At 25.2% G+C, this 11,935-nt stretch overlaps 2 protein-coding genes and 1 non-coding gene across 3 annotated transcripts; 1 reads left to right on the top strand and 2 right to left on the bottom strand.

The window, feature by feature from the left end:
• Positions 1-1,725: 1,725 nt before the first annotated feature.
• Positions 1,726-1,938, bottom strand: LOC141535559 (small nucleolar RNA U3). The gene has a single exon (XR_012480612.1). It is a non-coding gene; the product is annotated as a small nucleolar RNA U3 (small nucleolar RNA).
• Positions 1,939-5,339: 3,401 nt separating this feature from the next.
• LOC141535220 (inactivation-no-after-potential D protein-like) lies at positions 5,340-9,140 on the bottom strand. Its single transcript, XM_074255060.1, has 16 exons — positions 9,012-9,140; positions 8,670-8,774; positions 8,435-8,560; positions 8,316-8,371; positions 8,065-8,254; positions 7,913-7,991; positions 7,530-7,821; positions 7,352-7,421; positions 7,154-7,201; positions 6,984-7,085; positions 6,799-6,870; positions 6,594-6,720; positions 6,120-6,250; positions 5,890-6,048; positions 5,676-5,810; positions 5,340-5,551 (listed from the first exon to the last, which is right to left on the bottom strand). The coding sequence occupies exons 1-16, from the start codon at positions 9,138-9,140 to the stop codon at positions 5,384-5,386; spliced, it is 1,989 nt and encodes a 662-aa protein (XP_074111161.1). The 3' UTR covers positions 5,340-5,383.
• A 1,264-nt stretch (positions 9,141-10,404) lies between these two features.
• Positions 10,405-11,835, top strand: LOC141534384 (pre-mRNA-splicing factor CWC25 homolog). The gene has a single exon (XM_074253712.1). It carries the CDS (start codon positions 10,662-10,664, stop codon positions 11,568-11,570), a length of 909 nt encoding a protein of 302 aa, XP_074109813.1. The 5' UTR covers positions 10,405-10,661; the 3' UTR covers positions 11,571-11,835.
• Positions 11,836-11,935: the final 100 nt, after the last annotated feature.

Here is an 11,935-nt window from a genome sequence, read left to right on the forward strand (position 1 = left end):
CCAATTTTATTTTATTTCATTATTAAACATAAAATAAAATTTAAAAAATTTTATTTCTACCAAAATATTATTGTATTGTAAATGAATCAAAAATTAGGATTAATTGATTATTATTTTAAATTTAATTACTTTTTTATTTTCAACATAAAAATATTCGATAGCTATTTTTATTACATCCGATTGATAAATATAAGTAGTAGTTTGGATTTTACTACTCCAAATTATTATCGAAAATAATTCTATTTTTATTAGGTAAGACATGAACGTGACAGTGGCTTTGTTAAAGAATTGTGAAAAAGTTTCGATTTAAAATTGTAAGCAGTAGAAAGTTATTCACATATGAATATTATATTTTTATGTACTTCTTTTGTAACTAATGAGGTAAACTATAATAAAAAATAAACAATCTAGTATAAAGCCTATTTTATTAATAATTAAATTCGATATTATTTTTTTAAAGAATTTACGGTAAAATATCCATTATTTAAACACTGCAAAAATGGGACCAGTTGAAAAAATTTCTGAAATTATATTAATAGATCATTCTGGATTGTAATTTTTGAAAAAAAAATTTTTTTTCACATTTTTTGAAAGTACAATTCATAAAAAAATCATTAAAATCATTGAAGTTAAAAAATAAGGTAAAAAATCCAGTTATTGACACTTGCAATTTTATTTTAAATAAAAAAATAAAATGTTTGCAAAAAATTAATTATTTTTAACACGCTTTTATTAACTTCACCTCCATGTTTGTATGTAACTCTCCTTTGCATAAAGAGACTACCATAATGATATTATTTAAATTTTGATTATTATCAACCTAGAACCCAGGTGATGACCTTCCTAGTCATCCTCTGATGACCATCCCGAAGTTATATCTCGAAGCTATTTGTAATCTTTCTAGATTATTCCAGAAATTTCTAGACTTTTCAGGAACATTCCATACCGATTTCAGCCGTTGCACACGATTTGGAATCTTTCTAGATCATTCCAGAAATTTGATTGCTCCAAGTTGACGGGTAAAGCCCTATGTAACAGCGAAGCATTAGATGAAACGGAACGACTAAGAAATAATTCATAATAAATATAGTTTAAAAAAACTAAAAAAACACGCTTTTAAAGAATATTTTGAACTAAAAAGTTAAAAAAAACTAAAGAACACGCTTTTATAAATAATATCGAACTAAAAAGTGGAAAATAATTTTAAAAATAAACTCAAAAAAGTAGTATATAAAAAATACTAGCAGAACTGAGAGAAAAGCGTGGGGCGCCTTGTGCCATAATTTTCATATATCGAGCGCCCCACGCTTTTCTCTCAGTTCTGCTAGTATTTTTTATATACTACTTTTTTGAGTTTATTTTTAAAATTATTTTCCACTTTTTAGTTCGATATTATTTATAAAAGCGTGTTCTTTAGTTTTTTTTAACTATATTTATTAAATTTATAATTCAAAAATTATATTTTTTAATTTATTACAAGTTGATTTTTTTTTTTAATTAAAATAAAATTGCAAGTATCAATAATTGAGTCTTTTACCTTTATATTAATAAATGGAATGTTTTTTTTTAAATATAATTTACATATAATTATTTTTACATATTTACATATTTTTATATAAAATTAATTTTTATATATTTACATATAATCTTCAAAGCTAAAAATATTTGTTTTATATTTAATTTAATGATTTAAATTTGTTGGATTTAATTTTTTGAATTATTGTAACCACTCAGAATATCCACTTCTCATGCCTCTTGAACAAGTTCAAGAGGTGAACGGTCATCGATGGCTGGTTTCTCGACAAAAGTCAAGATCCCAGCCGTCCACACGCTCAGAGAAGAGGATTATTCCTCGTCATCGTGGCTGTATCGACTCCACAATTGAGTAGAGAGGATGTGAAGATATACTACAGAAATGATCCTGTGAAGTATGATCTTAATTAAAATTGATTTTTTTTTTTTTTTCGGTTATAATATCTATATTACAAGTGTCGTCTAACGAACAAAAAAATTTCACTTTCGCCATCTACATTTTTTTTACACGAAACTATGTGAATACTGCGCATGCGCGAAGATTTGAATTTTATTTTAGGGAACAGACCTCTGTTATCTCCCGACAATCGTAATAACTTTGGTAAGTTAAAATAAAAATTAATTTCAACAATTTCATACAGATTAATTATTAATTTTTAAATTAACAGTTTATAATTTTCAACACAATTTTTTTAATTGAAAATTTTTATTTATTAAAAAGTTTCACATGTTAAAATTAATAAAAATTACAAGTGAGAATTTTTATAAGCATTTTTTTATTGTAATTAATTTGTTAAAAAATTTTTTTCAAATTTACAGCTGACCACAAACTTCAGTATTATTATTTTACACTTTATTAACACAATCAATTTCTGCCGATGTTTCTATTATAGATTTATAGTCATGTTCGCTGACTGATAAGTAAAAATTCTTCGATCCAAATGAACAATTATTAAAATTAATCTCAAATTTTGAGCCATAATTTTTCTTGAATTTTTTTTTGCACTCCGGTATATCATTACCATTGACCATTAGTGATACAAATAACAAATCAGGTGAATAGGTGACTATTACGCTTTCCGATAAACATCCATAAGTCAATTTATCGTTCAGCTACAAAATAGATTAAATGAGTAAATTTATTATTTCAATTATGACAATATTGAATATTAAATCCTACCAGATAGTGCAAGCCATTACTTAAGGTTATCGAAAAAAAATAAAAAATCACAATTATAATTGCCGAATCAGGAAACTTGATCATCGTTATACAAAAAAATAGAATTAAACTCAAATTAAGTAAAAAAAATATTTTTTTGTAGTACTAGCTTCTTTTTTGTACGTCTCTTTTAATGTTACTCTGGTTAATTACTGTGCTTACATTATTTGTTTACTAATGTGACGAATTATCTATTGACTTGATTTTTTAAAATATTTTTGACCTACTTTATAACGTAATTAAGAGAGGAAAATGTTTAATGATTTAAAAAAAAAAATTATTTGTACATAAAACAATAAGTCAATAGTTATTAATCAATTTTTTTTTATAAATTATTTATCAAATATTTAATAAAACTACACGGAAAAAAAAAAAAAAAAAAAAAAATAAAAAATTACATTTTAAATAATATTTTTGTAATTCAAACTTTGAATGTTAATTTTCAAAGCTTTCAATTTAAATATTACATTTTACAATTCTATTTTTCTTTTTTCTGTGTACAAAAAAAATTATTATATATTTATATTTATATTATTTTAAATTAATTTAAAATTTATTATAATATGTATATTTATTCAGCGTTTAAAGAGTAACCGTGTTGGCCATCAAATGAACAAAAAATTAAATTTATTTTCAACATTTATATTTATTATAAATATATCAACTTGAAAATTTTAATTAGCACTCAAAGTTATTTTACAATGAGTACTTTTTTTTAATATATAAAAATCAATTGTTTTGACAATCAATTTGTTGACGGTTCAAATAATGAATCGCAGGATCATTGTGACTTTCGGTGATAATCAAAGTAAGAATTTTCGATCCAGATGAGCAGTCATTAAAGTTGACTGTCATTTTTGCAATTTCATTAGTTTTAAATATTTTAAAGCATTTGGAGTTAAAAATATTGTTGAAACTCAGTGTTGAATGAAATAACGGAGAAGGAACGAATTCAACGTTCACAGAATTTGCATTACACTCGTAGAAGAATCTTCCTTCTATAATCTGTTCGAATGAATGTTGAGAAATTACAGAATAAAATAAAATATGAAAATAAAATTTTTTAATAATTGTCTACTTACTTGATCTTGAATAATATACGAATTTGAATGGATACAATTTAAAGTTAACATTATTGCCATATTAATATAAATCTTCATTTTAAATAAGACCGAATACTTTTGTCAAAAACAAAAAAATTATGTTATTTTTTTTTTTTTTTTTTTTTATCAATAAAAAAATGGTTGTACAACTTTTAGTCAATTTTGACGATTGAGCAAATAACAAGCAATGCCTAGTATTTTAGTTCTTATATTATTAAAAAATAGAAATAATTAATCCTAACAATTTAATGACAAAATTTTTATTTTTTTCCCAATTTTTCGATAACCGAATTTATTTTTCGTTTGATACTATCTTTTTTTATTTTTATTTTAGTCATTATTTCACGTATCGTTATATTGTCATTAATGACTGAAGAAAATCTTGTTATTAAATGATGACAATAATTATCGAGTATTTTAAAGTAATTGTCAATATAATGATTGTTAAAAGTACAATAAAAAATTTTACGTCCTTGTGGACTTTTAAACGGCTCAACCGATCGATTTTGAAAGTATTTTTATTTAATCAAATAAGATTTTTTGCATGTTTACGAACATGTATACATTTTTATTATTTAATGATTTATGTAAATTTTTGAGTCAATTACGACTTCGTTGATGAATGGAATTTTATTTACATGTTGAGGGATTTCAATCACTGTCAAATTAAACTTTCTAGCTCCTGATGTACATTGGTTGAAGTCAAATTTGAAACGTACTTGTTCACGGATTCCACCGTCTTTTACACAATTTTCATCAGAATTTATAATAAGTGAGCTTGAATAAGACCGTTTAGGAGAAAAAAATATTTTCACTGACGTTGACGAACATTGAAATTTCAGTCTCTCATGAGCCTACAAGAATAATAAAAGTTTTTTTAATAAAAGTCAATATATATGTTTGTAATTATTATAAATGTACTTACCGAAAGGTGTATTATTTTTGTATTGGCAAAATAAAATAAAACACTAACAATAAGAATAATAAATTTGACTTGTTGATAGTTATTCATTTTTTTTTTTTTTTTAATGTAATACTATTTAAAAATAGTTTATTGAATACTGGAATTGCGTAAAATACGATTTAAGATTAGTTCTTTTTTTTTATAAGGACTTTTTATCAAATATTTTTAATAGCTTTTTATGATAACAAAGTGTTCAATTGTGTATGGTTTAAATCACTTACCAAGCGAAGTAATTAATCCGACCATTAGTTACTTAAAATAAAATTTAAGCAATACTTCCGATTTTTTTTTTTTTTTTTTTTGATAGTGTTGATAAATTTATTTCTAATGACTGTTACATACCAAATGAATTATTTTTGTATCCCCTACAAGTTTATTAGGCCAAACGCTAAATTGGTCCAATAATAAAAAAATTTTTTTTACTTCCACAGATTTCTAAATTTTATTTTGGTATTTTTAAAAAATCAATTAATATACTAATTATGAATATTTGATGAATCAAGTGAATTTTATTTTTTATTCTTAAATTCAAAAATTTATAACACGTAATTTACTTTTATTTATTTATTTATTAACTTTGTATCTTGCTAATTTAAGTTTCACCGGATTCGCAACTTTCATCAAAATCACAATCTCTTCAATAGGTTTTTCTTTAACATCGTCTCCACAAATTCCAACTATACGATCTCCGTAGGCCAATTTACCGGATTCTAATGCAATTCCACCGGCGAGCTACCAAGTTAAAACAAAAGCAATTTAAAATACTCTGAAGAGTCTTTGTTAGATGAATACAAGACTTTAAAATTCAAAGTTCTACTATACATAAATTAAAACATATAAATTTATTTTCTCTCACCAATTCGGATATGTAAGCTCCTTTTCCGTCTTTATAGCCTTTGAGATATAAGCCCAATGGTTTTCCAGCTTTTTTCTGCAATTCAACTTCAAATTCTTCAATGTATTTTTCATCCCGATAGATAACCATTTTCACCTAAATAATTTAATCAATTTTTAAAATAACGACTTGTAATTTTTTAGTTACAAATATTCAATCGTATTAAAATAATTACAGTTCCAGTAGAGCCTATAATTGTTAATGTTGCTTTATGATTGTCAACGTTATTGAATTTCTCTGCTCCAACTTCAAGAATTTGATCACCTTTTTGCAAGAAAGTCTCAGCTGTGCCGATCGGAGTGTCTGAATTGACATCCAAAACAAATATAGCACCCTGAAGCAGTAAAAAATTTTCGTTTGAAATGAATTAAATTTTTTTTTATTCGTCTTCAAAAAAATACTTACAATTGGAGTATCATTTCCACCAACAATTGTAAATCCAAGAGGTTTATCATTTGATTTTGAAAATTCTATATTCATTTGCTTTTTAACAGGCTTCGGTGGTTCTACTGGTTTCGGTTTTTCTCCTTCAGGACCTAAAAAATCATACATGAATTATAAGGGAGATAGCCACTGTGAAGATCGAATTTTTTTGACTGGGATAATAAAGGAATTTGGAGATCAATTTTTTTTCTTTTACAACGTATACATTGAAGATCATTCTCCTGAATTTTGATTAAAAATATCATTGAAAATTTTCAAAAACATAAATTTTTGTATCAAGAAAATTTTTTCAATAAAAGTATTTTTTTTTTTTTTTTTTTTTTTTTTTTTTTTCAGTGTAAACTTTGATTTGATAAAAAAAAAAATTTTTTTTTTTGCCTACCCCCCTTAATAAATTATTTATAGCAGTATATTAAGCTTATCAATCATACTAACCAGCAGCTCCAGCAGCTTTATCGCCTCCTTGAGTTTCCTGTACGGTACTTTGTGGAGGATCTTTACCTTTGGGACTACATACTATTAATGTTACCAATCCTTCACATTGTTTAAGAATACTTGTAGCCTGCAATTCACATATTTTTATCAGTATCATAAAATATATTTAAGACTAGGTTCAATTATAATATTTTTTTTTTATTACTTCATCCTGTTTGGCACCCAACAAAGTATCAGAATTAACTCCCAATAGTAAATCACCAACTTGAAGACCAGCCTGTAAAAATAAAATGTTAAGTAAGACCAAAGTAATTTTAATTTTCGATTAATAATTAAATAAATTAAAATTCGGAATTAAAAAATTATTAAGTTTTAAAATTTTATATTTACCACTTCTGCTGCACTTCCTTCTTGAATATCAGATACAAATATACCTTGTCCTAATTCCGCATGTTTACCTTGAATTATCATAATTCCCATTCCGTATGTGCCCTTTATAAATAATAATGATATTATTTATGATTTTTTAAAAATTTAGTTAATAAAATAATAAGCCATACCTTTTTTACAGTTACTGTATGGACATTCTCATATTGACTGTATAAATCCTAAAAAAAAATTTTTTTAAGGAACATTACTACTGTGTAATTAATTTTTTTATCAAAAATATTAATTACTGATTTTTATTATACACTATTCAGTTGAAGTATAAAAATAAAATTTAATAAAAAATGAAATTTAAATTTTATATAACTTACACTCTCTTCTAGTGTGGGAGGAAACTGATGAACTTCATCTATTGCTACATAATCATTTTGTTTAGGTGACCTGAATTATAACAGTTATAAGTTATAATTAATTAATCATGTTATAAAATTGTATAAGTGCGTTATCTATTGATTTATATTAAATTGATAGAGTTGATTAGTCACTTGCCGGTATAAAATGATGGTCAATGTGGTGTCGAGTAATTTTCTAATTACAACTACAGAATTTAAATGACATCGTCCTTTCAAAACTTGTCCATTAACTTCTATAATTTCATCCCCTACTTTAAATAGTCCAGTTTTAAATGCTGCGCCTTTTGGATTTAAACCACAAATAAAAGTACTCATTTTCTTTCTGTCTCTGTGACCAGCAAGAGCTATTCCATAATCCCGGCCTTCTTTCTCTAATCTTACCAATAAGATATTATTTCCTAAATTTTTGTACTTTTTATTGATTTTCACTATAAAAAATCAAAATATCATTAATAAATTTATCTAACTTGTTAATTATGAAGATTAATTTTAAAAAAGGAAAAAAAATCCAGTATTTACTCATCGTATATCCATAATCGTCTTCTTCTTCTTGATCCGTTGCAGTTTTTTTGAGATAAGCAGCACTTTTCCTAGATATCTAATGATATATCTTTATTTTAGAGACCTAAGGTTGTAAAAATGAGAATAAATGGATAAAAAAAATAACTAACTTCTTTTCCAGCCGCTGTAATGACATTTCCTTCCAATTGCCGTTCATCTTCACTTTCAGAATCGCTTCCGGAGCTATACTTTTTTTTCTCACTCTGACCTTCCTCAACATGATTGCTTGTGGCTTCCGTGGGACCTTCGATGCTTTGTGATTTCATAACAGATTTAGATTTATCTAAAATTTTTATCGACCTAAAAATTAAACAAATTTATTTTGTTATTTATTTTTTATCAATTAATAATTCTTTTATACCGTTTTATCGTCGAGCGACGAGATACAGGTGGACTTTTATTCGTATTGTTATTTTCCTATTAAAAATTCAACATTATTGTAGGTATATATTCTTACTTCAATGAAATGTTTATACATACCGATGATATGAAAGACTGTACTATCAATCGCAGCGTATCGCCGGTATTTTTAATTACATTAACAGCAAATTCATACGGCACAGTTTTTAAATCTTCATTATTAGCTTCTAATATTCTGTCTCCAATCTGAAATTATTTTTTAAAACCTTTGCTATATTTTAATAATTCGGTTTTTATCATTTTATATTAAAATTCAATTTATTTTTTATGATTGCATGGGATTATTTTAAATTACCGATAATTGTTTACTTTCTCCGGCTGGACTATTAGGCTTAACACTTTTGATGAATATACCACATATTTGTTCTGGAGGGCTTGCATTTTCACTACTTATTTCTATCTGTAACAAATTAAAATTTATTTTTAAATAAAAAATTATAAACTTAGTTTATCCTTAATTATATATTATAATTATTAATTCTTATCAAATTAATGCACTTATTTTTTAACAGCTCCTTAAAACACATTAAAAATTAAAAAATTAGAATTACTTATGATTGCTAAATTTAAAAAATAATTAGAACATAAAAAATGTTTACTTAAAATTAATATTTAACTTGAAATAACAATGTAATACCTTTCCACTAATAATACTGAATCCTAAACTTTCTCCATTTGATTTGTGTAAAACGACACTTCGTTCAGGTCCCCAATGATTTGTAAAAAGAGGACTCCCGCCTTTTGTTTCTTGATGAGAGATAGTCATTGCACTGATTTTTTTTTAACTTAAATATTTAGTGAGTTTCACAATAAACTTTATCAATTTATCTTAAAATAACTATTTTTTTATATTGATATCAAGTTTTGAAAATTTATTTATCATGTCAATTCGATTTTCTTCCACAAAAATTTATTATCTCAAGTTTAAAATTCTTCAATTATACTTCTACAATTTGGTCTTGGTATTGTTTAAAATAATTACTGAGTACATTCCAAGTTATCGAACTAAAACTACATTTATTAACCCTTTTTTGATGAAAACAGATAAATTGCGCGTAGAAAATAGTAAAAATACATCCGACAGTTTTGTACAACTTAAGTAATTCAATAGGTATGGTCATACATTCTATTCAGCAAATTGGTTTAGCCTGATCTAATAAACTAGTCTTCGAGTATGAAGCCTTTTAAGTACGCCGAGAATCTCAATTTTACCTATATAAAGAAATTTTTGTTAGAAAAAAATATTTTATTGCTGCTGATCCAACGGATATTCCACGATAATAAATTTTTAGATTTAGTTACCGCAGAAAGTTATATATTGTAATTATATTTCAATAATAACTACAATTAAAACGAATTGATCGTAAAAAACTTCAAAAACTGCAAATGCAATTTTTTTAAAATATTTTTTTGTTTTAATTTAATATTAAAAAAAAAAAAAAAATCAAAAAATTTAGAACGTCGGTTAACTTTAATGACATTTATAACTGTAGTTACATTTAATTGACATAAAAATTTTTCATGTTAAAAAATAAATAACACCTTGAAAAAATTTATAAAATTATTAAAATAATAGTTTTGGGTATAATTTTTTTTTAATTGCTTAACAAAATAGAACAATAGTCGACCGGACCTGAAAATTAAAAGATTATTAAAAAGTTTCACATGTGAAAATTAATAAAAATCACAAGTGAAAATTTTCAAAAGCATTTTTTTACTGTAATTAATTTATTAAAAAAATTTTTTTAATTAACAGCTGACTTTTTTTAATTTTTTAAATTAACGGCTAACTTCAGGATTATTAATTGCAAATAAAAAGATTAAAAAGACAGTAAAAAATCGAGAGTCAGAGTGAATGAAATCAATTCAACTTTTGACAATCCTGTAGCGTGGCATCCGGTTCAAAACCATCTCCCTTCTGTTATGTATTATGAATGACAATATAGATGGCGCGTCAGTGCCTACATGTGGACTAAGAATACGTTACGGACTGTACGCTGTACGTGAGTATTGTTATCGTCTCCATAATATGTGAATGCATTGTCAGTACAACATAAGTATTTGTGTGATAAACAAAACAAGTTTATTAAAAGTAAATACTTTAAAAGAAAACGAATTTGTATACGAAAATTACTGAATTTTAAATGTTACATGTCTTTATAAAAAATTATTCTAAAAGTGTAAAATTTTATTTTAAGTAAACAATCGATATTGGAGTTCTGTTAAATTTGGTTAGTGTGCAGTTTATTATTTTTTTCGATACTGAATAAATAAAGAGACTTAAAAAATGGGAGGTGGAGATCTTAATTTAAAAAAATCATGGCATCCCTCAACGATGAAAAATATGGAAAAAGTTTGGAAGGCCCAACAGCAAGACAATCAAGAGAAAAAAAAAATTGCGGAGTTAAAAAGAGACATAGAATTAGAACGTGAGAGAGAGGATTTAAAAAAATATGCAATGGAGCAAGGAACTATTGAGAAAAAAGACGATAGGAAACTTGATTGGATGTACACGAAGCCTCAAAATTCTATCAATCGCGAAGAATATTTATTAGGAAAAAAGATTGATAAAAATTTTGAAAAAATTGCTTCTGCGGAAAAAAATTCTGAACGCAATGAATTACCAGGTAACCATGTAGACTATGAGTGTGTACCACCGTCAATAAGATCTTTTTCAGGAAATGAACAAGTGGATTTGGCAAAAAAGTTACAAGAAGATCCAATGTTTGCTATTAAAAAAAAAGAAATGGAATCAAGAAGTAAACTTTTACAAAATCCAGTAAAGCTGAAAAAATTACAAGAACTTGTCAAGAATAAATCAAGTTCGTCGTCTTCGCAATGTAAGTCATCAAAAAGTGATAAAGATAGAGATTCGGATAGATCAGCCAGTGATAAGGATAAGGACCACCGTAAATCTCATAAAAAAATAAAACTCTCGGAGAAAGAAAAATTAAAACGTTTAAAAGCAATGATGGCCAATGGATCTTGGCGTGAGGAAGAACGTAAAAATAATGTTAAGCGTTACAGAGAACAAGATAAGTCAGAAACTTCTGAAAAAGATTATAATCCTGATTTTATTAGAAAACAACTCGCCAAAGCAACAGAAAAAGCAACAGTCGCCTCAAGAATCAAATCAAATGTAAATAATATTCAAAGATCTAACCGAACTATGGATAGGAATTTTGTGAGACGATAATATGGACACAATTACAAAGCGGATTTTTAACATTAATTCTTGTAAAATTATCAACATTGTATTCAATTTTTATTTTGATTCAAAAAAATTTTTAATTTTTATTCCAAGTAAAATTCATCGAAAAAAAAAAAGTGCCACTAATGGGGTCTTTTACCTTAGATCAATTTTTATAATGGAATATGTAATTATATTTATATAAAATAACAATTGAACGTATTTTGATAAATATATTTATGATATTTAATAAAACGATTAAAAATATGGATTAATTTTTTTTTTCTTTTTTAATTTATATTCAAATAATCCAAATATAATGATTTACCAAAAAATTATTTTAACTTTCATTTAATTTAATAATAACTAGA

The sequence above is a fragment of the Cotesia typhae genome, unplaced genomic scaffold, assembly GCF_013202065.1.
Source record: "Cotesia typhae breed Kobodo isofemale line unplaced genomic scaffold, CoteBio_Ctyphae scaffold_13, whole genome shotgun sequence".
NCBI lineage: Eukaryota > Metazoa > Arthropoda > Insecta > Hymenoptera > Braconidae > Cotesia > Cotesia typhae.

Bases quoted from the DNA above. Each gene is read 5' to 3' on its own strand.
- LOC141534384 (XM_074253712.1), top strand. From the start codon at position 10,662: ATGGGAGGTGGAGATCTTAATTTAAAAAAATCATGGCATCCCTCAACG.
- LOC141535220 (XM_074255060.1), bottom strand. From the start codon at position 9,140: ATGACTATCTCTCATCAAGAAACAAAAGGCGGGAGTCCTCTTTTTACA. The intron at 7,422-7,529 runs GCAAGTGACTAA...GTTATAATTCAG, and splicing joins TTGACCATCATTTTATACCG to GTCACCTAAACAAAATGATT. The intron at 5,811-5,889 runs GTAATTATTTTA...TAAATTATTTAG, and splicing joins TTATAGGCTCTACTGGAACT to GTGAAAATGGTTATCTATCG.